Here is a 25493-nt window from a genome sequence, read left to right as displayed (position 1 = left end):
CGGCCACCAGCCCCAGCCTAGTCGGCGCGCGCCCCCTCCCAGCCGGGTCTTCTCCGTCCGCCAGGGGGCTCAAGCTCGCGTCCCTCTCCCCGACGCCAGGCTTAACCTGGAGTTTCATCTCCTCCCCCGGAGGGTCTCAAGTTGCCTTCATCTGCCGGGAGAGGACCTTGCTCCCCCGCGCTGGGCCCTAATCTCCACCCGGCGTTTCCAGCAGAGTGACCGGGCCTCAGCTCTCCATCTGCGCGCCTTAAATCCTATTTATCTTCTTAGCGCCCCAGACCCAGCCGGCCCCGCCCCCTCTTCCTCTTACCCTCCCCCACTGGCAAATCACAGACCCTCCCCTCCTCTCTGCACGCCACCCCCCCAGTCCCTTAAGTGCTCTGGACAGACCAGAGCAACGTTTGGAGGTGTTGGGAAAAGTCTTCGAGCTAGGGGGGAAGCGACCTAGAGGGGCGCGGCCGGAGGTGGGGACAGGCAGGGGAGGGGGAGGCGCCGCAAGATTTCTGGGTCAGGATCACGGCAGAGGGTCCCGGACTCGAAATCACCTAACTCTAGCCCTGCGTCTCTAGTGGTTGAAGTCGGCCCCTCCTAGCGCCCTAATCTAGGTCACCAGTGGGAAAGGGCTGAGCTGGGGGGTCGCTAGAGGGGGTGATGGGCGGGCTGTTTGCCCCAGAGGACGAAGAGTAAATAGTCTCAGAGGCTGCCCCTCTCACTTCCATTCGATTGTAATTCCACCCCCTGGTCGGTCGAGCCTCCCTCCCTCCCGCGGCCAGCGGGTCCCTCCCCGTCGGCTTCCTTTGCTGCCCCCGCCCCCTCGAAAAGCCCTGCCGCTCGCAGCCGGCTTCACTCCCGCACGCCGACCTCCCGGCTGCTGTCCTGCCTATTTGAACTCCTCCATCGTTCCCGGTCCATTCCGGCTCCCTCAGCCCCCCGCCTCCTCACTCAGGTCAGGGGATCCGTGGAGGCCGCGGCTCTCACGTCCCCCAGGAGACGCCCTTTTCCCTGTGCGCCCGGGACTTGGTGAAACTTTGCAGGCGCCCGCGGTGAAATGGATGTAATGCAAGGCGTCTTGCTCCGGCTCTTGCTCCTGGCTTCCAGTCTCAGACCCGGTTCTGTGTCGCTCGGAGCAGCTCTCCGAAAACCAGGTAATGCGCTCGCGCGCCCGGGGGCACCACGCCCGGAGCGCCCGGGTCCGGGTCCCTGACGAGGACGCAAAGCGGGCAACGCACCGCCTCTCTCTCCCCTGACCAGCGTCAGCTGAACTGGGTTCGTTTCTGCCCAGAGCTGAGAAAAGACGCGAACCTCGCCCTCCCCCAGCCCAGGCAGTTCCAGGGATATTTGTTTCTTAAAAGCATGATCTATTTTCCAGACACAGTAGAGATGGAGGGCTGTGTCTTTGACCACAGAGAATTGAGAGTTGAGGCAGAGATCATGCTGTCTCAATTACAGAGGACTGCAACTGTGCAAGGGAAGTCAAACAGCTCCTCCTGTGTCTCTAAACATCTTATTGAATTCATATTGTCCAGAGCCCAGCCATTTCCTGTTAAGTGTCTGAAGATTTGCCTGGAGTCCCCTGCCCATCTCCAGTCGTGCCCACGCACGGTGTAGGGATGTGGCCTTTGCTGTTATGATCCTCTTCCACTCTGTGGCCGTTTTCTCAAAAAGGAGCCCCCAATGGGTTAATTTTCCCGTGTTTTGAACTCCTGTCTTTGCCCTGCGATGTAAACAAAGATGTATGGGATTGTGGGCTCTAGCAAAGAATTGGAGAGAACTGGAAACACAATAACTTACACTTCCTCTAGGTAGGTAAAAAGTCTTTGTATATTTTTGTCTACTTTGATTTGGCCTGCGTTGTGAGATTATTCAAAGTAGAACACTCTAAACGATAAAGTTCTAAACATTGTTTCCCAAATAACGATTTTTATTCTTCTTTGCTGAGCCTATATTTAGCCTTCTGAGAAATCTGTTTTTTCTTAGTTTACTTTGTAAGCGAGATTGTCTTATGGGATTAATTATATCTTAGGAACAATGGAAAACAATATAACTTTATTTGAATGCAGTCTGAAAAACTTTGCAGAAAGCGCAGTTTAGCTTTCTATAAGAAAGAGACAAACCAGGGGAAATTTATCAGAGGGCAAAGAAATAATCTTGCAAGTTCCCATGTGGCTGCTTAAATATTTTCACTGCTCAAAGATCTCTCCATTTGGAAATATGACTTGTTGCCTTTCAGCTCTGGGAGTCACCCTCACTCTTCCAGCCATATCTTTTATCACCTGTGCCTTGCTACCTGCCTTGGAATTTAGAGTTATTATCATAATTTGCAGCACACTTAAATTATGAGCTATTCTATTTCCACTGTTCATTTTGGAGATAATAGCAGCAGTCCAGGGTAATATATTAAATTATTTCTCTTCTTCTATGCACACATACACAGATCTTGCAGGATTTCAATGAAGGGCTTCTTTCTAACTTTGCTCCTTAAGATAACCTCATCATGATCAATTGGATTCTGCTGGTTTATTCACATAACACCATCGAGTCACCATTTTTGAACAATGCATAATTATATCTATAGTTAAATGTGAGCCGTGTATGTAATGTTCTTTTAAGGATAGATTTCAATCCATTTAAGCAGAATTTTTTTAAAAGTATCTCACAAAGTGTGCTGTATAAAACTGCTCATATGGTTCACCATATTTCCTTTCTTATTTTTTGTAGTTCCTCTCCTAAAAATATTTTCTACCTCGTTCATCCAGGGTCTTATTCTGATATCCATGCCATGAATATGTCTTGTTGGCCTCTTTGATTTTATTTGAAGCATAGATAGGGTTTTGATAGTGGAAACTACCCTTTAAATAGTTTGCCATATTAAACACATCAAATTTGAGGTACAACGATTATTTGGACTAGGTTCAGCCTAGAAGAGTGTTTCATTCCTTTATAATTTTATCCAGACACTGGCTTTCAGGTTAGAAAGCTGCTCAGATTAAAATGACAGCTACTTCATAAACTTCAGGGGAAAATTTCCTCCTGGGCTCATTTACATCCCTTGGAAAGACTAGTTTTTGATCCGGAAAATTGGTCCAGATTAAAAACTGAATGTGCCCCGCTTGGCTCTGATGTGAACAGCAACCAGCTAATTTATAGTCTTCCCCAGACACCAGCAAATCTTGCTAGTATCCATATGGGAGTTTCTTTGTACCTTGTTTCCTCAATAGAAATTGGTTTGTGTGCAGAACTTTGAAGGTAGCATGGCCACCAAGTACACGTACTGGAACAGTCCTGTTTTATTTGAATGACCCCATCTCTCTCCTCACACTCCTAAATCCTCTTTTGACAAGTGTAGCTTGCTTGGAGAAGTCTTCAATCCAAAATCAACCTGTAAATTCCTCATCCCCACCTACCTCGGGTGAGAAAAAGTCAAGTAACAGCTTCAATTATGAGTACTTTGGGTCCAGCATAGGCAACCTTTCCCCCTACCCCAAGATAGCTCCATCTTCTGTCATTGAGCATTAATAAAGAAACTTCTCTATTTCCTGAGACTCACAAGAAAGGACATTTTTCCAGTTAGGTCAAATTAAATAATAATAACTAATACTAATTAAATGCTTGCTACACTGTTCTAAGAAGTTGACGCATACTGATTTATTTAATCAACACAACAGCTCTGTGACATGGATACTTTATTACCCCTTTTTAATTGAAGATGAAATTGTGGCTTACAGAGATTAAATATTTCACCCAAGGTCTCACAACTAGTACATGATAGAACATGAATTCAGGGTCTGATATTCAGGACCAGAAACGGAGTTCTTAGCAGCCCTGTCTTGGAGGGTGTCTTTCTCTGGCCTGAACAAGGGAGCTCCCATGAGACAGAGCTAGGCAGAGGGTGTTAATGGGATGGGTGTGGGGAGCCTGTTCAGTGCTGTTAAACATTTGTACATGGGATTATGCCCAGGCCTCCACAGATAACAGAGTGTGAATGATACTGAGATGGAGTTCTGGAAGCTATTGTCTACCGACCTCATCCACAGAATCAGGGGGTGTAACCCTCCAGGGTAATGATGAACAAGGTAATGATGAGCCACTTGGTTTCTCTTGTTGAACTCCTGGGGGCTAAGGCTTGTGAAGGCATGGTGGGGGGGGGGGGGGATCCATTAGTGTACCTGGAGGTAGAAAAAAGACCTTCCGAAGATCAGTAGGGCATTGGACACTGTCATTTTCCCAGGTCTTCATGGAAACACAATTTGTAGGATATCCTTCATCCCTTTTCAGATTACAAATTAGAATCATACACCTGGAAGGAAGTGAAAAGTCCTCATTTTACAACTGAGAGTGATTAAGGGAGCTGCCCAAGTTAACATCAGAAGCTGGACTGGAACTGGCACCCAGACCCTCTTGAGTGATCTCCAGCTCTCTTCCTTACCTGGAGGCTCACCAGGAAGTGCAGGAAGGACTGTTGTGCTTCTGATGTGGGGCAGGAGGAAGGGAAAGGGACACCCAGACTTACCGCTGGAACCAGCACGCCTCAAGCCATGCATGTGTCCATAGGCAGATTGGTAACTCCTGGTGTGAGTTACTTCTCCGGCACAGAGAGGGGGGCTGGAGGACTGCACAGGGGTCCTGCCTTCCATCCTACCTTTCCAGTTTGCCTGAGCTCCCAGGACAGTGGCACAAGGTCAGGTCAGGGTTCACAATCCAGGGTTTTCCCTGGAGGACCTTGGGCTCCACAGTCATCCTTAGGGAGATGCAGCTCTCTCATCTTCCCTTCCCGCTTCCTCAGCATTTCTCTACCTGTAAAACTGGACTAAAATGAAGATCCAGGGAAACTCAGAAAGGAAAAACAAAAGACTGGAGGAGCAGAGTTAGCTCCTGGGCAATGTATCTTGTTGGTTGTTGGTGGGGAATACATGCACTTCTAGAAGGTTTCTTCTGCTAGTGTGAGGCTGAATGGCTAAGGGATTAGGGGTCAGGGGTTAACCTGTTCTACTTCTTCCACAGGGGGCACCCTAAATGACCTGGTATTTCTAAGAGACTGGTTATGTCCTCACTTATAGCTCTCAACCAAGTCCCCTTGCCAAAGCATGTATTTTGGGGGAGCTCATCTCTTCTGGGTGTCCCTCCTTCTTCTTTCCCAGATGACTGTCCTCTGCCAGGAGGCTGATCCAGATTGTCTTGCTTCTTGGGGAAAACTGGAGATCACAAAGGCCACCAGGGACATACATACGTAGTTCAGGCACTATGGCGGAAATATTTTCCTCTGATCTTTCATTCTATCAGCCCTTCTGTTTGCTTCCACATCATATCTAATCCCTATAAAGAAGCCCCTGTCTTTTTTTCTCTCTCTCTTTCCTTTGACTCTCTATGAGGTAAAGGGACAGAGAGGTCAAGGTCAGGGGTAAATGCAGTGTAACATGAGGTGGTGCTTGTTTCTCAGAATTCGTTCTCATGGAAGACTGACTTGGCCACAAAGGAATGGAGTGGTGTGTTTTGCTTTTGTTTCCTATCCTGAGCCCAGGGCTTTAATAACCTTAGAATTCTTTTGGGAGTAGTTGTCCATCTGTTCATGCGTTGTGATAGCTCAAAAGTAGTCCAGTGACCCAGAGCTAGATTTCTGGAAGACAAGGACTCAAGCATCTGAAGTGCAGTGGGACCTCAGCTTCTGCAGGGTTGTCCTGTGATATCCTGTCTTCTCCCGCCTCACCCACGTGGTGAGTAGGACTGTAGTTTGTCCCAACTGACTAAATGAATGATGTGATGTCTTAATTGCAAGAGAAAATCTTTTGAGCTGGTCATGACCCCTGCCACTTGTTTTGCTCATGGCAGGTCAAGCTGCAGGTATTGGAAATGCGCCTGCTCTTTCAAGGATAGAAAAAGGGAACAAGTGAGGAGATACTGTAGAGCCTAAAAGGCAGTTTGTAAGGAACTTCCCCCCTCCCCCCGCCCCCCCCCCCCCCCCCAAAACTCTTCTTTGATTTCACTGGTTTTGGACTCCGTTTTGGAGAAGGACCCTGGAGTGTGGCTTCAGCGTCCTGAAAGGAGCTGGAAGACCATTTGCGCCTTAGAGAACCCGTGACCTCATGGGATCCTGGGGGAGGGGAGGGAGAGACTCAGGTGAAAGGCAAATCAAATTTCTGCCAGCGGAGGGCGCACTTTCCAGCGATGGCTAAGCGCACATCTGACCCCAGCAGATCGCAGGTCTCTGACCCAGACAAGTAATTCTTGGTCTTGCATGTGGGTAAGAATTCTTGGAGTGCATCCCAGACACCCATCTTTTAAACAGGGACCTCAGGTCCCTTGATGCAGGTGGTTCACGGTCCACGCTTTGAGACCTGTGAACAAAGGAGAGTTGGGCTCCTCCCACCGCCTCCCTTACGTTGTACCTCCGCCTCAGGTACTCTCTCCGACACCGACAGTCTCCATTTAGTTCATCCACACCAAGTGGGTTGCCGGCAACAACACGTTGCCCTGGGCATCTGTATTTTAACCAGAACAGCTCTGTGTTTAGATTCTCCACAGGTTTTCCGAAGGTTGGGCTTAAGACTTGTGGTCCTCTTAGGCGCCTGAAGTGCATCTCTTCTGAGGGGGTCCTCATCTTACTCACCCTGGCTTCCCCAGTCCGTTCACTGAGAGATGGCTGCAAGAAGGAGGGAAACCCTGCAGTAGCATTAACAAAAAGCCAGGCTGAACTTTAGATAACCAGTCCCCTGGCTCGCATTTCCCCAGACCCACTCCCTCCCCAGGCAGCTCCTTCTTTCAGCCTCCAAGGCCGGTGTCTCCAGGCTGAGCAGGGAAGGCTTGGGCGAGAGCACGGAACTCTGATATTTGGCAAATTTGGGTTCAAGTTCTGACATTTTTTAAATTAGTTACTTGGTAACATAGAGCAAGTTATATTATCTCTGTAAGCCTTGGTTTCCTCATCTGTAAAGATAGGATAAGGAAAGAACCTACCATTTAAGGTTGCTAGAAGGATTAAATGAGGTAGTTCATATACCAAGGCATTAAAAAAGATTAGAAGCCTCAAGCTTATTTGTTATTTGTTTACTCTGGGCAGGACAAAAAAAAAGAGAAGAATGTGTGTATTTCTAGGCATCAGAATAGTAAACACAGGCACTCACGATTCCATGTACTTTTATCCTTTTCCATACGTGTTGTGTGATTGGTAACATATGATTTAATTGGTACTGAGTTGTCAGATTTTCAGGTAAATTAACCAACAAAATCAGAAAGATTCTTTGGTCAACCACACATCTTGATTTTTGGTTTGGAAAATGTGGCTGCAAGGTTTGTGGCCTCGCCTGAATGATTTCCTAGGAGAAACGGTCCCCCCAAGGGTGATGGAGGATGACTTTTGCCTGGTAATTGTCTTGGGGAAGGTTTGCAGGGTGTGGTGGGGGGAGCATCTGTTCCTGTAGGAGGTTTATCCAGACTGATGTGTGACTGGCAGTCGGTGACAGTGAAGCTAGAGAGCTAAGAAATGGTTTGAGTTTGCTCATTCATCAGTAGATTGGAGTAATTCATGAGCCACTACCAGTGACACAGAAAGACAGAGACAAAGCTCAGTGTCTTTTCCTTTTCCTATTAGTGATTCTAGCCTCCCTCAGCTGTAAAAACTCCCTACACACCCCAGATAACCCCATCAGCTTATTTTCAGAATCAAAGGAAATAAAGCAGATTAGTGCTTTGAAAGAGCTGAAGTGCTCCGTAAAGATAGGATATTATTATCTGACAATAATCTTAGTAATTATTGTTACCTTAACCAACCAAACCAACCAAGAATACACTTTCTGAAGCTTTGATCTCATTTCCAGTCTCTTGCTCCCTACTACCCCAAAGACACTTGAAAATTCTTTCTTCATTTGATTCTGCAAATCCTCAGCAATTTAAATCTTAACACTTGTGTTTGCTGACAGGGCACCAAAAATCCCGAATCAGATTTAATGCAATGTAATGCTATTTATTTTTCTTGGTACGATATGTTTATATTAGGCAGTTAATGGTTTACATTGTGCAAAAGGAGTTGTATCAGCAGGCACTTTTCCATAACATCTGGGCAGTTGGAAACAATACTTAAATACAACCTGAGTTTAAAGCCTCCCTTGGACAGATGGCTAATTTTATTGATCTAATCCTACACTTAGGAATAGGTCCCAAGATCCTTTGCTCGTAATTCTTAGAGTGAGCAGAGAAATAAATAAAAAGAGTGATGGCTGTGAATTAGACGCCTGTTATATTGTTTGTAATTTATTTTTTAAATACTTCAGTATAGTGTGTGAATTACTGTAATCTCTACCCTAAGGATGCTTAATTAACACTTGAAATAATCCAGGATAGAAGGTACTGCTCCGACAAAAGAGTCTATTTGTATTTTAGTCTCTCAATGACTGTGCCATACCAGTGGCTTCACCTCTGTGCTAGCCAGGAATCCACACTCCAGGGCTGGTTAGTTACCACTTGAGGAAGTTGACTATGAAGTCCACTCTCAAAGGTGACTTGAAAAATACTTCAAATGATGTTTATCAAAACTCCAGGCTGGAGGGTTTGTTAATTAGCATAGGTTGTATTAGAAATCATGTTTTCATGGGCGAAATAAGTGGTTAGCTAGAAAGATTGTACATGTCCCTCTATTTTTGCATGGACAAAGAATGAGAATTCAGAAGCCTAAGCAAACTGCTTTGGTGTTGGGCTAGTGCGCCATTCAGTCCTGTATTTCCCTCATTTAACAGTAGACTCATTTGCCTGTCCCCCTAGATGGTTTGCTGACCCTGCCGTCAGAATTTTGGTGTATCAGCCTCAGCAAGGTGCTTGCTGCTGTAACAAAGAACTCCAAATCTCAGTGGCTTGACACAAAATTTAATTTCCGTTTACTCTTAAATCCAAAGTGAATGTTCCCTGTTGGCCAGCTCTCCAGGGCTGCTCTCCTCCAAATGGTGACTTGAAGACCAGAGTCGTTCTGTCTTTAATATCTCCATCTTGTAATGCCACCATGTTTAAAATGGGCCTCCAAGATGCCATGGAAGATAAAGAGAAAGAAAGCTTGTGGGAGAGATTTTTATGTGCTAGGCCAGGATATGGTCTCACTGCCCCAGCTGGACTGCGAGGAAGTTGGGAAATGTAGTTCAGCTGTGTACACAGGAAGACAATGACCAGATGTGGTGGCTTGTCTCTGATGGGCTGCTTTAAAAGGACAAACAAGGGATGTTAAAAGGGAAGGTTGTATGAGACTTCTTGCCCATGAATATTTGCATCTGTGGCAGAATTGGGCTTGGAATTTGCTTTTAATTACAAGTAGTGTACAACCTGATTGAAAAGCAGATAATTACCATCTATCTTTACTTGTTGGAAGCTACCATGATTGAACAAAAGATCCTAAAAAACTAAGCAGTCAATCTGACTTAGACAAGGTTGCAATAGGGTCCAAAGGTATGTATATGGTTAAGTGACTATATGGCATCTGTTGCTACATATTTCCTACATTTTACAAGTAGTAAAATTAATCCCTTTTAAAATGTAAAATAACTATCCATGGGTTAATTAGAGTGAATTTCTAAGGCACATCAACTAGAACTCCAGTTTATTTCCCCACAGTTTTCTGGAAGCTCCTTCTATTTGTGTCCCGTAACAAAAAGGACTATTCACAGTAGAATAATTTATTCGGTGAGAGATGCATCTTAAAATATAAAAGTCATTTTTTAGATACCACAGCCTGCTTTGATGGGGATGAAGATGGTGTGGATTGATCCCAACAAAAATAAATTGATACATTTGGTTGAACCACTGCACTTCTGAAAGCACTATCATAGAAATGATCTCATTTAGTCTTGCAACCCTTGCTCTACTAGGAAGTCAAGAGAAGATAACTTAGCAAAGAGGAACCAGGCATAGCCAGGACGTGAACCCAGGTCATCCAACGACTAGCCCTTGTGGCTTCCCGTCAGTCCAGAGCTGTTCCTGCTGCTAATGGATAAGAGCGTGATTACTGCAGTGTGCCCAAGTCTAGCTCTGCAGCCAAGAGGGACCTTGCTGATGAGGCTTGCCACCCTTTACTTGCAGAGACTCCATGCCTGTCATGAGACACTCTGTAGAATGAACTGGTACTGCTTTCAGTCATACTCCTGGCTGGTTGATGTGCATTTTGCAAAATATGTGATAACTGAGGGGCTATTTGCGACGGAGAAACAGCTGTAGCAGCTGGAGGATATAGCCCCAGAATCTTCCCCCGTGTCTTCTACAGAAGACCCTTTTGGAGTCTCAGAGACCACCCGGATGACTCAGCTTGGCTTTGAAGCTTTCCATTCCTCCACTATTTAGCCGTCTTCTTTAGTAACAAACGATATTTGCTAGACCTTCACTGTGGCATATTTCAAGGTTTATCATTCAAGTCTCAAGGCTTTCTGTTAGTTTCTTAACATCTCTTTGATGTTCTAAGAGTTCCTAATTGGTGTAGTTAAACAAATAAACCATTAGGTTGAAAAAGAAGCATTCCTTTGATAGCTATTTTAAAGTAATTGATGACTTTGGCCACGACCTACGCATGTAACACACATCGCTTCAGCTTGGAGGAACTGTAACAAGAATCCAATCAGGCAGACCTGGGTTTGAATCCTAGCTTTAAAATTTATGGCTGTCTGATCCTACATAGAGTATTTATTCTCTTTTTGTCTTAGATTTCTACCTGAAATTTAAGGCTCATAGTACCCACCACAAGGGTTTTGTGTGATAAATAAATGACATAATTTGATCCCTGGGAATGCACCTGGGAAATTACTTACACATTTGGTACATAATGGGCGCTCCAAAGTTAGTCCATAGTAATTGGGTTCATTATGGTTTATACAGTGTATATAGTGGTAGAGATGGTAGTTTTTCTATGTGTAGTATAACCTCAAATATTGACAACATTTATACAAATGTATATTGAGCTTAGGCTCCCAAGAAAATGGAATTCAAAAGGATTTCCTTTCCTTAATTTTGTATTATAGATTCTTGGAATTTATATACCCAAATGATGACTTTTGGTGTCTAAATCAGTCATAAAGTTCATGTTATTGATGAAAGACCTGGAGTCAGCTTAGAGTTTAATAAAAATAGCCAACTTTTCTTTTTGGCTTTGTACAAAACCAAGAAGAAAGAGTCAAGATCATATGTGTTTATACAGCAACTGTAGTAGTAATAGATTTTCATGAATCAGTCTTATGGCTCCTTACCCAAAAAAGAGGTTATCAGCAATTAGAATATAAAAAGCTTTCCTTAGCTACCTCCTTTACTGTGATATTAAGAGAATAAATGTAAAAGATGCTATTTTTATGGTGTCTACTCTCTCCCCATTTTGATTCAACCATATACTGACTCCAGAATAATCTCGCCCAAATGCAGTTCTAATTCTGTCACTCCTGTGTTTCATATTCTTATCTGTTTTAAGTGCCCTCTAAACTCTAAAGCTCAGCATCTGAGGTCTGTCACAATATGGCTCCAACTTATTTTTCCTGTCTTCCCACTGAATACACAACCTATATTCCAGCCAAGACGGATTACTTGCTATTCTATCAACCTCCTCTTCACTTTCCCAGGGCTGAACCTATCCACATGATCGGCCCACTTTGAATATCCTTCCTTCATCTCTACGCAAAGAAATGCAATGGTCCTTCAAAGCACGGCTCAGTTGCCCCATATTGTGAAGTCTTTCTGTGCCCTCCCAGCCAGAAGCCATTGCTCTCTTCTCCCATTCTGCCTTGTATTATGTTATCGGGGTACCTGACTCATGCCTTCTGTTAGATTTGTAACTTTGTCAAGGAAAGCACTGTGACTTCTTCACCTCCGTCACCTGGTAGAGTGTCTTGCATGCAGTCGGCCTTTCCCAGACAGCTGTGGAAAGGAAAACGATGGCCTCATTTTGGGCAAATGCCTTCGAACATTGTGTGATTAATTTAATCCTGCTCCCAGCTCCTGAATTGATTTCCTTCCTCCAGCACAATACAGAAAAGGTGTCACTTCCATGTGCCAACATTTTTGCTCAACCTGAGCAGACATTTGAAAACCCACACTTCAGTGTGATTTAGAGAAGGAAATGGCCCAGAGAGTTAGTCTGCAGCAGTATGTAATTTAAATCCTACCTCCTTGCTGCCGAAGGCTATTGGAATTGTGGGTTTTTAAGGAGCATCTGATTAGTCCTTCCTGTGAAATATGTCATTTTTGATACCTGGAGAACAGGTAGAGTTTGAAGTAACTGCACGGCTGCCTCAGACCTGCTTTTCGTCATGTCTTGGGAGGTTAAGAAGCAAAGACAATAACACCGTTTACTCATACATCAAAAGATAGTGGGGGAGGAGGAGTTAAAACGGTCCAATGTTCAAAACCCCTCCTTCCCCCATTTGTCTTTAAAACCAAAGGAAAATGAGGCTTGTGTGGGAATGGCATTGGTGATTCTGAAAATGATTGAAAAGGTCAGGTTGCGGGAGAAGAGATAAAGCCAGTCCATCTCTCGGAATGAGATCTGACTGTGAGGTTGGGAGGAAGACAGTACCCAAGTTCTTCAATGCTCTCCTTTAGTTTTGTTGTGCTGACCCTGGCTTGCTTACAAAGATCAATTCTGTAATCCCTGGAAGGTAAAGCAACTCAAAGCTAGAGTGTTTGCAAAGGTTTTTCCAGTCTTTATTTTGTAAGGACCAACATGCCTGAAAAAATGAATGTGCCTGGGTAGCCCAATCGAAAGCAACCAATTGATCAACCTATTTACCCATTGACTTCTTGGTCTCTATATAGTTTCACTTCTTGGTATATATATTTTTTCAGCTTTACTTTATATATATATATAAGCTTTATATGTATATACTTTATATATGTTATATATTATATATTACATATTATTTATAAATTATATATATAAAACTATTACTGCATTGTAGTAGCAATTAAAAATAAACTAAGTAAATGATATGATGCTGAAGTATTTAAGGGGAAGTGTACTGATGTCTGAAATTTACTTTGAAAATACGTCGGGGGCTGGTGGCCGAGTGGTTAAGTTTGTGTGCTCCACTTTGGCAGCCCAGGGTTCACTGGTTTAGATCCTGGGCGCAAACCTGCACACTGTTCATCAAGCCATGCCGTGGTGGCATCCCACATGGAAGAACTAGAATGACCTACAACTAGGATATACAACTGTGTACTGGGGCTTTGAGGAGAAAAAAAGAAAAAAGAAAAAAAAAGAGGAAGATTGGCAACAGATGTAAGCTCAAGGCCAATCTCCTCACCAAAAAAAAAAAAGAAATACATCAAAAATAAGATTCGGTGATGGATGGAGAGAGGGATAGATTGCCGGACACATATGTACTAAAGCAAGTATAGTAAAATATTAATGGTGGAATCCATGTGGTGAATATACACATGTTCACTTGAAAGCTCTTTCACTCTTCTGTATGTTTGGAATATTTTCATAATAAAGTGATGGGAAAGATGAACTAAATATTAAGGAAACAAATGAAATGAATACTCAGTTTTACCCATGAAGAGTGAGGTTCTAACATGTTCTGCTCTGCACCCACATACTGGTGGTTTCCTACTTTTGTCCTGCCCCTCCCTCTGCAGTTACCCTCTGCTCTTCTCTACCCTGCTCTGCGCTCCATGCTCCGTGGGAGGGGCCTTCCTGCATCTCTCAGACTGCTTTGCATTTGCCTTCTCTTCCTTTGGGTTTAGCCAATGGGAGGCTCAGAAGGAGATCAGAGGAGAGCAGGGGAGAGAATCTGGTGTATTTCTTGCCTGACTCCTCCCTGCTTTGGTACTGCCTTTCTCTAAAACCACAGCTCATGTCCCTCCATGGCTTCTGACTCTGGCTGGCTCCAGTAACAGTATTTTCTCCACTTGCGTTTTCTGCCCTGGGGGTAATGGCAGCATCTCCTTGGGGCTGGCCTCTGAGTGCATCAGTATCCCTAGTTGTTCCTTAAAGCTGCTCACACCTCTGTAAGTAGTCTTTTAATTAGAATCTTTTTTAATTAAGTAAATTCTTCTTCCTGCTGAGAGCTTAATTGATACCTTTGGTACTCCTGCTTTGTAATATATGCCCTATTTCTACTATTTTCCTCCTTAGGCATAACCATAAGGTTTTGATTTGTGTTTAGCTCGCATTCAGAACTCTCTAAGGATCAGGTCTGATTTAGCTTAAAGATGCTTGCTGTAAATTCATGGAATAACTACAAGAGTAATAGAAACCTTGATCTTTTGAAGATGAGCTTGTCCTCTAGGCATAAATGTGCTGGCCACTCGGATAAGAGCACATTAAGACTGACTTACCTGGGGCTGGCCCAGTGGCGCAGCGGTTAAGTTCGCACGTTCTGCTTCGGTGGACCGGGGTTTGCCAGTTTGGATTCCAGGTGTGGACATGGCACCGCTTGGCACGCCATGCTGTGGTAGGCGTCCCATGTATAAAGTAGAGGAAGATGGGCATGAATGTTAGCTCAGGGCCAGTCTTCCTCAGCAAAAAGAGGAGGATTGGCAGCAGATGTTAGCTAGAACTAATCTTCCTCAAAACAATAACAAAAACAAAACAAAGACTGACCTACCCATTGCTCTGTGATGTTGAGAAATGATGGCAGTGATATCCAAGACTCCTAATAGAAATTCTAGGAACCCAGAGGACACATATGAGATGGAGGGAAGATAACTCTTCATCTCTGGAGAAAGTCACCATGAACCAAAACTAATAATCTCTTATAACTCCAGTGAACTTGACCTAAAGGGAAAGACCACAGCAAGCTTGGATTTCCTCCCACTTGTGTTAGGTTTGTTGCTGGGTTTTATGCTCTTCATATTTTTTAGACTCTGTTCTGATTTCTTGGCTATAAATATCTCGTACCTGATATTCTACTGATTACTAGAGTTAAAAATGCTTACTATTCAAACTTAAAAAAATTAATTAGGTTATATCCATTGTCTTTGTTGGATTCCCCAATAAGAGACCATAAGACAAAGATCTGAATGAAAATAGTTTCCCTGAAAGGCAAAACAAAATAAAAGAGAAACAAAACACAGGAGAGTGGTGAAGGGACACAGGGAGGCCATAGAGAAGGCATCACCGAAGGTTTTCTCATCAAGCGAGTTACACTGTAGACGATTAGAGCTTAAACTCATGGGAGAAACTCTAGAAAATGGTATAGAAAACAAGCCTCCAAGTTAGCCTAGCTGAGGGGTGAGGCAGCTGGGGTATTTACATCCACTCCCTCCGTCACTGGAGGAGGGCTGCTGAAAGGGTGAGTGTTAATTCCCCCACACATCCAGCCTGCCAGGCTTGTAAGCAAGAGTTCTCAGGTTTCTGAGACTACTCTCAGGCACAAAGTTGCAGAGATTGGTAGCTGGAAGTGGTGAGGCCTGGAGGATCATGGTGGGTACTGACACTTCTGCGACACCCGTAATTGACTAATTTTATTTGGAAGCTCAAGATTGAATGTCTTTTACCATTTTGATAGACAACCCCCTTCTCCAAAGGGTTTCTGTATTTTGGGAAGAAAGCAAAAGATTCTTGGATACTCCAAATCCTGAATCCCAGTTCTTAGTCGCAACCTGCGCCAGTATTTTCAGGAGGGGAAAAACAAAATCTGTATTACAGTACAAAATACAGGCTTTGGAGAACCGGTTCTCTAGTTGGAGGTATTGAGGAAGGGTGACTGCTGCTTGGGTTTTTGATCCAAGAACCACTACCGACGACAACCAAAAAAAAAAAAGCTGTATTCATTTGTGCTAATTGAGAAGGTTAGGAGGAATTACAGTCTTCGTTGCTTAAGGTTATACCCTGTTGTTTAGAATTTGCTTCTAGGCTGTTGATTGTTACAATGGAGAAGACTCCACATTTACATTTAAAGATGTGCATTGTGCCTTCACAAAACAATAATGAGAGCTAAGATTTATATAGTGCTAGTGATGCTCCAGGCACTGGTAGGAACCTCCTAAGGCTGGCATCATCGAATCCTAGAATTTTAGCACTGAAAGGGATCTGAGAGGTAACTGTCTAACCCTGTATGGTCTAGTTAAGATAAGTCACTTGCCTAAGGTCATGCTCCTAGTTAGTGACAGAATCAGCCCTAGGCCTCAAGTCTTCTGACCCCTGGCCTAGAGCGCTCTCTGCTTGACCCACCCCCTATATGAGCGGGGGGTAGGTAGAAACTCATATATGCAACATCTATTTTCATGACTGTCTCTTCTTTCCTTTTGAATTTGGTCTTGCTTGTATGTTTAGAGGTAATGAGCCCTCAGCCAGGCTCCTAAGACAGTGCCATGCCTGGAGAAACAAATGACCCGTGGAAAGGTAGCCCAGGCTACCTTCTCGGCTCCTCCTGGTTAGCTCCCAACTACAGGGTCTGTGAGAGGCATCATCTTCTAAGTCGCAGAAACCCACAGGTAGACAGACAGGAGTGTCATGGCAGAGAAAAGAATCCATTTGTACAGTATTGAAATTCCCATCTGGACTTATCTCCATAGTGTGGTCTCAAGTGAATCCTTCTAGGAGGCACCCTTGAAGGGGAAATTTATGTCATAAGACGGTATCAGTGGCTTAGTTAATCACTTGGCTTGACTCTCATTGTTGGGGGTAACCTTGAGGAATTAATCCACTATGGCAAAGTTCCAGGATGTTTTTTAAAAACTGTTACAGTCATACTTCGTAGAGCACTGCCTTGTGTAGAATGGATCCTTTTCAGCCATAGTCTGCAAACTTTTTCTGTAAAGAGCTAGATAGTAAATATTTTATTTTATGTTCCTTCTGTGATCTCTTCATTCATTATTAACATCATTAACATCGTCTTTTCCTGCTGAAATTTTCATTTCCTGGCAAATAGCTTGATTCAGTTCTCAAACACCAACAAAGATGGGGTTGTTATAATGGTTGAAGAGTATGATGGATATTAGAGCAAGTCCAGGGGAGTTAGCCTCAGATGGATGTGGGGGTCTTCCTCTAACTGTAAATAATTCTAAAAAGTTAAAGTTATCACCCAATAAGCTGTCCATCTGATGCAGATAATAGGCCATAAATGACAATCTCTAAAATACGCACACATAGAAAGCCTTGTAGACTGCATCCATATCCTAGAACCCCGCTTCTGCTCATATTTTAAACTAATGACAATAGTTCTGTTTTAAAGAAAAAACATAAGACTCAGTTTTTATCCAGGGTAACTATTTTCATATAATTACGGTAGAAATTCTCCTATCCACTCCAATTTGGACTGGTCAGCTAATTGAAAGAGTCAGTTAAGGGGACAATTTCAATATAGAATATCTTATTCTCAGTTGAAAGATAGCAATGGGAGATTCATTTGACAATGTTTGGATGTAGGGGCAAAGCTCTTTTTTTTAAAAAAAAAACATGGGCCCACTGATTGAAGTCTTGATCTTCCTTCAAGCATAAACTCCAACCATAGGGCATTACCTGAGTGCAGAATGCTTCTAGATTTTCCCATGTTTTAGAGTTGTAACAGTTGATGTTTAGGAATCAGCTTTATTGAGTTATCATAAAGCAGTCAACCTAGTTTTTACAGAAACCACTTTTTCTTGTTGTATTTATGTTTCATCTGTTTACAAAAGGAAAGGTTATATGATTAAAAGAACAATTGGGAACAATACAACTGACTCTTGGTAGCACACCACCCAACTGTGCGGGGAGTAGATGCACAAGGTCCTACCGGAGACTGCAAGCTCAACCCTTCCAGGGCCTTGGCGGCGGTCAGTCTCCACGTACTTTCCAGAGGGAACAGAGGCTGTTTGTTGATATAGGAAGTAACTTAGATTCTCTTTTGCTGACAGTGCTTAAAAAAGTTGCTTTGTTTTAATTTGTTAAAACAAATTCCCCTCCCTCTAGTTCACACTCATATTTTGCATGGGTAATTTCTTCACAGGAGGCTGCATACAAGCTTTTGACAAACCCTGATGAAATTGTCAACTAACTTTGCCTTGGTGGAGTTCAACTCAATGAAATTCTTTTCAGTGAGCATCTGTCCAATCGTCCATAAAACCTGTGTCTTCTGTAATGACACATGTATGTAAAAAATTTGGTGATTATCAAAGTATTTCAGAATTTTTTTAAAAACTTAAACATTCATATAGATTTACTGCATGCCAAGTATTATTATTTCAAGTGCTGAGAAATAACATACTTTTATTCCTCTTAACATCCTTTTGAGATAAGTCTTATTCTTATTCCATGTCCATTTTGCGGATGAAGACTCTGAGGCAGAAAGAAGCTAAGTGGCAGAGCTGGGATTTGAACCAAGGCAGGCTGGGCAGAGCTTTTCTTCTTGGCCATTTTTTCTGCCTCTCCAGCGCTGAGGTTGACCTGCAGAGTGTGGGTTGGAGACTTGACCCAAAGGAGCACTCTGACACATCTTATGGTTCACTCCAATAAGCATAAATGGTAGGTACTCAGCAAAGTGTATTATGAGGTATCAGCCTGGGGGATGTAAGGCAAGCACAGCTTCCCAAATCGCCCAGTTCCTCCAGGAAGACACACTTGGCTTGGTGGCCATGGTAGACTTCCAGCCCAGAGTGAGGTCCTGCCAGGGCATGAAAAGCCCTGAATAGGAGTTGACCGCGCCTCTTTAATCCTCAGCCAAGTACCCCAAAACTCCGGCATATTTAGCTTTTATGGGTATAAAATTTCCATTGGGAAGCCATATCGCTGGACTGAATATATGAGTTGTGGGGTACTGTGCTACTAGCACCGTCTTGCTGCACTTTACACAGATTATAAAATAGTGAGCAGATATCACTCCTGAAGAGTGACTTTGCACCCATGAAATGATGACCAATGTGTGAACATGCTCAGACAGTTAAGTCTCATCGAAACAGACCAAGATGAGATTGAACACAGTGGGCCTGGCCAGAGTCTACAACAGAGATCTGGCAAAGTAAGGACTCCACCAATATGTTAAGTGGTATTTGTCACCTTCAGACAAGGAATATCTATGAAGGCAATTATAGAAATATAGGAGATTGACAGATTATGATGATGATAGTTGATATGTGTATGGTGCTTCAAAGTTCACAAAACTCTTGTCTATATCATTAGTATTGTGACTGGGATAGATTTTGGAGTCAGATAGAGCTATTTTACAATCCTGCCTCCTAGATTTGTGACTTTGGTCATCTTCCTTAATCTTTCTGAACCTCAGTTTTTTTCATGTGTAAAATGGGATAAATCCTTTACCTTTTGGAGTTTTATGGGTTAAGGCCTGTGATACCTATGATGTGCCTAGCACAGAGCCTAGTTGGCAGTAGGTTCCATGAAGATCTCCTTTACACACGTGAACTTAGAGTCACAGGAGTGGCAGAACCTGAGCCTACATCTTCTGACTCTTAGATTAGTAGTTTTGCCCTTTATCGTACATTGTCTGGAGGCAGGCACATTTCTATTTAATGACCAGTAAGGCAAAGGAACCATCCAGTCCGAATGGACACTCAACCAATAAGCAGAAAATGGATCCGTGTTCTAAGTTGAGACATAGAAGTGAGCATCATTCATGGCCCTGAGTGAGGGCAATGACAAATGAATGTGCTTTTGCTAATCATTTATTTATGGTTACATATTCATTTATTCATTCAGCAATTGTTTATTTAGCAAGTACCGTATGCCAGGTATTGTGCTAACTGCTGGGAATAAAGTGAATAAGAAATACAATAATTTCTCTAAAACTCATTAACGCTTTGCAAAATTCCAAAGATCTAATGATTCCTGTTGGAAATAGAAATTACTTAGTTTGTAATTTAACTATATTAGATTTAAATCATCTGATTACAGATTACAGAACTAATTATAAAGCTGAAAGGTACATTATGAGCTGCTGCTTCAGTGTAATTTCTTATTATAGATCTTTATTAATGTATTTTTAAATAAATGAAAATTCAGTGCCCAGGTTAGATGGTCTGCAGATTTAAAAAAACTATTAAAGATAAAAGAGTTTAAATATATGGTAAGGCTCTTTTATTGCATTGCCCAATTTTCTTGACATCTTCTAGCACTTTCAATATAATTAGTAAAATAACTGTAACTTCTTGGGTTGTGAAAGCAAGATGGTCATTTTTGAAACTGGAAAATGGAAAAAAAAACATATGACTGGGAAAGAAAGGGCCTCCACTTTGATGTTATCTATTATGCACATTATTATTCTCATCTTCTGGTCAAATAGAAAGCCCTCATTTCACAATTGTACTTTAACTAGAAAAACTAAATAATTTCATAAAATTTTGTAGTATCAAAGAGTCTGATTGCGTAGTCCAGATTTAAGGTCTGAGAGTGGGATTTTGAGTTCCTGAGACTTTGGTCCACATACAGGGCTCCTATCAATTCTTGGTAAGAAGTGGTATTTTTCAGTCACATAGTGAAGCTTAGAGCAGCCTAAATGCTAATTTTTCTGGTGGTAAAACACTCTCAGACGATAAGAAGGAAAAGGATGACAAGTATTTGCTTTATTTTCCTTACAAGTTACATAATTCAGTTGTCTAGACAATATTAAATTAACCACATTGTTGAGCAACTCCTCGTCTGGTTGTGTAGACCAGATGTGTGTTATTTCTCCAATAGTGGGGCAATTTTGAGTGGTAGGAAGACAACTGGGTTATAAGGCAGGGCCCTGAGTGCAAGCCATGCCGCCATTATGTCCTATAATTGGGTCCGTGATCACTACGCTTTGTCATGGGTGGAACACTAGGGGCATCCTTTCAGTTCATCTCATTATTAACCCCTAATTTCTGCCCTCTGTGCGGAGGAGGTAGGAAGGCTTTGTTTGGTGGAATGGAATAGAAACTTTTTAAACTCACATCTCATACCAAACCAGCCCCTCTGAGACCCACTTTTCTTCTAGATTACTCTTTTCTTCTACGGTATCATCTTCTTTCCAGTTTTCCAAGCTGGAATCCTTGGAGTCATCTTTAATTCCTTTTCTCTTCTCCCCTCCTTGCTGATTCTCCTTCCTTGGCAGTTACTCTTTCATTTCCCTCCCTCACATACCAGTTTCTAGGTCTTATTTCAAACTCTTTTTACTTGAGGCCTGCAATAGACCCCTAACTAACCCGCCCTCAGTCTTTCTGCCTGCCTTCCCATCTCTCTTAGTCAGGGTAAGCTAGGTTATGCTGCAGTAACAATCAGAAAATCTTAGTGGCCTAAAACAAAACTTACTTGTAGTTTATATTACATGGTCATCATAGATTAGAGGAGGCCGACCTCCACAGCATCGTCACTCAGTAACCCAAGCTCTACTATTTAGAATTTCTTCAGTTCCTGATGCAGAGGCAGGGGGTACTGCAGGATCTCACGCTGACAATTAAATGCGCTGTACCAGAAAAGATGCTCTAGCTTCCATTCACAGTCATTTGCCAGAACATTAGTCACATGGCTGAAATGTGTCTCTCTCATGTGCTTAGAATAAGTGGAGAAATGGGTATTGGGGAACATTAGGGTGCTTTATTACTCCGTTTTACAATGACAATCAGAATCCTACAAAGAAGGCCAGGGTTCTACCAAGAAGATCAGAATCTTACGCTGAAGACCGGGGTCTTCCACAGAGGCCATTGGTAGTCTCCACAAAGTACTCCTTCACTTAAAACCTTTCAGCAGCTCCCACTGCCTATCAGATAGTCTATTTTATAGCCAATATTTATTAAGCACTTATTATGTAGGGCACCCTGCTAGGTCCTTAACATCCATTATCTTATCTATTTCTTACAACAATTATTCAAGGTAGGCATTATCATCCCCATTTGACAGATGAAGAAACTGAGGATTAAAGAATGTCCTAGTTTGAGTTTCTCCAAAATAAGACCATGTAGCAGGGACTTGGATGCCAAGAAGCCCAGTCAGGTAGGGGGTTTGTGATAACAGCGAGAGAGGAGTGTTGGTAATGCCATCATGAGCTGGTTCCCACTGTGGGCTGCTAGGGCTGTCAGTCCAGCAGATCTTCTGAGAGATTGAATAGAACAGAGCTGTACACTCCAAGGCCAAGGGACTCCAGGCCAGCTTCTATATGTCATTGGTTGAGGGTTGCTCTTGAGACGTTAACTCCCCAGTACTTTTGCCCTGTCCTGCGCACAAGCCAAGCACACACTGTCAGCCATAGTATACCCCTCAGCAGATGTGAGCAAGCTGTCCGTTTTCTGGAACAGTGCTGATACCCCACAGGGATATGAGCCTTGGCAGTGTCTGCCACAGAAAGGCGAAGGTACTTGTCCAAGGAACACAGTGAATAAGATTAAAATCAAAATACTCTAGTTCCCAAACCCACCGTCTGGCCACACTGACATCTTACTACTTACTAACACTTGACATAGATCTGTGCTCCAGCCAAAATGGATCACTGACCACTCACCAAACCGTCTTTTCCTTTTTCTTCTCTGTCCCTTTGTTCATGCCATTCCTTCTACTGGGAGTTCTCTTTACTTTGTACCTCCTATTTAAATTCTATCCTGGGTCTTTGCTCAGCTCAAACATTCCCTTCTCCATGAAGCCTTCTTTGATCATCAGAAATGCTGCTTCTTGCCTATAAACCCTTTAGTAGTCAGTTATGCTCTTGTAGCACTTTCCCTGTACTGTCTGGCATGGCAGATGCAATTATAGGTTTTTCTCTGGATTAGACTATGGGCTCCTTGAGGGCATGGGCCATATTTTATTCAGTTGCTTCAAATGTTGCTGGAATAAAGCAAATTAAATATAACTATACAGATGCACACACATATCCATATGCACATTCACGTCACTTTCGGTCTGTATTAGCTGACCTTGTCAAAGGCCACATTGAAGTCTGGATTTTGGGAGGAGGTGGTTTTCTGTTTTTATACTTCGTGTACCACCAACAGCTTCTCTACTCACCCAACTTCTGGCATCTGTGTTGCCACTTGCAGTTTCCACTTTTGAGTAGAGACAGGAGAAGGAGCTGACTAATGAGGGCAGGACAGTTTCCAGCAGTTTGTGGCAGCTTCTGCTCCATGCATCTTGTCTGGGAGATGGGTGCCTGTCATTATTCCCATTAGAAATGGGAGTGGAATGAAGATGGTTTGTCTAATTCAGATGACCTGATCAGGAGAATGCAATTAACCTTAAGGTGACGCTTGAAGCCATATGCCAAGGATTGCTAGTGATGAGGACGTGACGAAAACCGTTGGCTTTGTTTGGTTCACACCTGGGAAAAGGAAGAGACTCTTTAAGTGCTTTCACCTGATCGAGTTGCACCCTTGATAGGCTAGGAAAAGTGGTGGGGACCGAAGAAGGAAATTCCACCTGGCTCTCACTCGCTTTCAAAGAGATACTCTCGTGTTACTGAAGGATGGCTTTCAGATTTCCACTGCACACCGGAGCTCCATGACAAGAAATCACAGCAGAATAGATGGCCCTGGCCTCACTCGTGGTGTCGCTTTTCTCACCCGTGAGGTTTTCTAACATGGTAACCCCACCCCTCCTTGTTCATATTGCCATTCAGTTGTGAAATGCTGAGTCCAAAGAGGACTTCTGGCCACAGATGGTGACTCATTCTAAACAAGAATAGGTGACCCTTCTCATCTTTTTTCCCCCTACAAGTGCAGAAACAGATTGTGTTCTTAGTGAAACTTTTTTCAAAAAATTATGTCAAATTACTTGCCTTAACAATATCTTGCACAGCAAATTCTTATGTAATGGACCCCAAAAAGTGCACATTTTCTTTTATCTGTTTTAAATCAGTGGACTTTCGATTTCACTGTCTGCCCCTTTGTTCTTATATGGCTGAGTAAGAGTTTGTTTGAAGAATAGCTTGGTTATGTTTCATGTGTTTGTCTCCACTGCTTAAATAGAAAGCCTACAAGGAAAACATTGAAAAATCGGCTGCCCCATGTGAGTCTCTTGCAAATACAGGCAACCCGGAAGTTTGCTTTTACCTTTCAGATTCTGCGGTCCATCCCATTTGTGCATCACTCATGTACACCATTGGCTGTCCTACACTAACCAAGTACCCACAGTCAGTGAGTTAATAATTATTTCTGTATCAAAATCACATAAAGATCCCAGATATACTAAGGCGATAATACTCACGTGTACATGTATAGGCAATTTCAGTACATGTTGCAAAGGTACGTGTTGATATTTTGAGAATTTTGTATGTACATGTGTAAGCAGATTGGCCAGGGCTGGGAGGGTGGGCAGTGATTAATCAAGGAGAAGTTTCTGGAGGAGTCAAATTTTGTGCCAGTCTTAGGAGGAAAGAATATAGCACTATAGCAAGTCATATAAACATTTATTATAATTATATATGGTGAGATAATTGATATTTCTATGGAGAACCATTAATAATTATTAAAAATAAAGCAATTCCTGCTGCCTATCTATTCCTCTCACTATGGAACAGACAACAGAGAGTTGCCCTCGTGAAAGCAGCCCCGTTGGAAAGGGCTCCCTTCCTGTTTTTTGTTTGTTTTTAGGTTGCAGCTTTTATTTCTGCCTTTGAGCCTCTGACTCCATATGTTTTTCATTTCCACTCAGAAGAGCTTGAACTGCTGTTGACTGAGAACTTCTAGCCTAATAAGGCTTTTTATTTTTAACCTTTTAATTTGTCTAGTGTTTCAAACTATGCAGACCTTTTGCTTCCCAATCTGGGGTGTATTGCAGTTGTCCTCATGTGTGGGCTGGTGGGAAAAGCATGGGACTTGAAATCAGAAGACCTGGGTTTGAGTCCCAGATCCTTCACCAGTCTCAGCTGTGTGACTTTAGACAAGACCTTCAACCTCTCTGAACTTCTATTTCCTTGTTTGCAAAATAAATTAAATAGGGATAACATGTTTTTCCTTAGCAGTTGCCCTTTACTAGTCCCCTAAAGGGTCTTCACATATAGTTCCTCAAGATAGAAACAGTGGAGTTGTAGGTTTTATGGGGTTATTTCTAAGTTCAGTGAGCTATATTCAAAATTGCACAAGGAGTCAACATCATTCCTGAAAGTCTTTATTAATATTATTCATAGAGTATAGTGTATATGCTTTGATGTCTACACACGTGACTCTTGTTTAGGGAGCCATTTGTAGGAAAAGTATTTGTTTTTTTAAAGATTTTATTTTTTCCTTTTTTCTCCCCAAAGCCCCCCAGTACATAGTTGTGTATTAGTTGTGGGTCCTTCTAGTTGTAGCATGTGGGACACCGCCTCAGCATGGCCTGACAAGCGATGCCATGTCTGCGCCCAGGATCCGAACCAGCAAAATCCTGGGCCACTGCAGTGGAGCGTGTGAACTTAACCACTCAACCATGGGGCCGGCCCCGGAAAAGTATTTCTCTTTAAACATCTGTAGGGTTAACACTCATGTTGGGAGATGCATGTGGGAACTGAGACCTATTAACGAAGAGCAGACTCAAGACTCCCATCGCACGCTCACTGCAGGCGCTCACTCATTAAGCACCCTTTACATTGATGTTTCTTTCTTTATTACTCTGTCTCTCAGCTATTACTGGATAGCAAACCACTCCAAAACTGAAAGATTCATAAGAGCTATCATTTATTCTCACT

The 25493-nt window shown here is 42.9% G+C and overlaps 1 protein-coding gene across 4 annotated transcripts in view; it reads left to right on the top strand.

The window, feature by feature from the left end:
- The first annotated feature begins 332 nt into the window (after positions 1–332).
- Positions 333–25493, top strand: part of EGFLAM (EGF like, fibronectin type III and laminin G domains) — a 175619-nt gene continuing 150458 nt past the window's right edge. For 2 of the 4 annotated variants that reach the window (XR_011530377.1, XR_011530378.1), the window contains exon 1: positions 385–1145. Coding sequence is in view for 1 of the 4 variants with exons in the window: in XM_008526792.2 (XP_008525014.1) it covers positions 1049–1145 (97 nt within the window). In the remaining 3 variants the exon portion in view is untranslated. Of the gene's footprint in view, positions 1146–25493 lie in introns of all 4 variants that reach the window. The other 2 variants (XM_008526792.2, XR_011530376.1) reach the window with 2 other exon arrangements.

This window comes from Equus przewalskii, chromosome 20, assembly GCF_037783145.1.
Source record: "Equus przewalskii isolate Varuska chromosome 20, EquPr2, whole genome shotgun sequence".
NCBI classification, from domain to species: Eukaryota; Metazoa; Chordata; class Mammalia; order Perissodactyla; family Equidae; genus Equus; species Equus przewalskii.
Note: the sequence above shows the minus strand (reverse complement) of the source record. Positions and strands in the feature narration are given on the sequence as shown.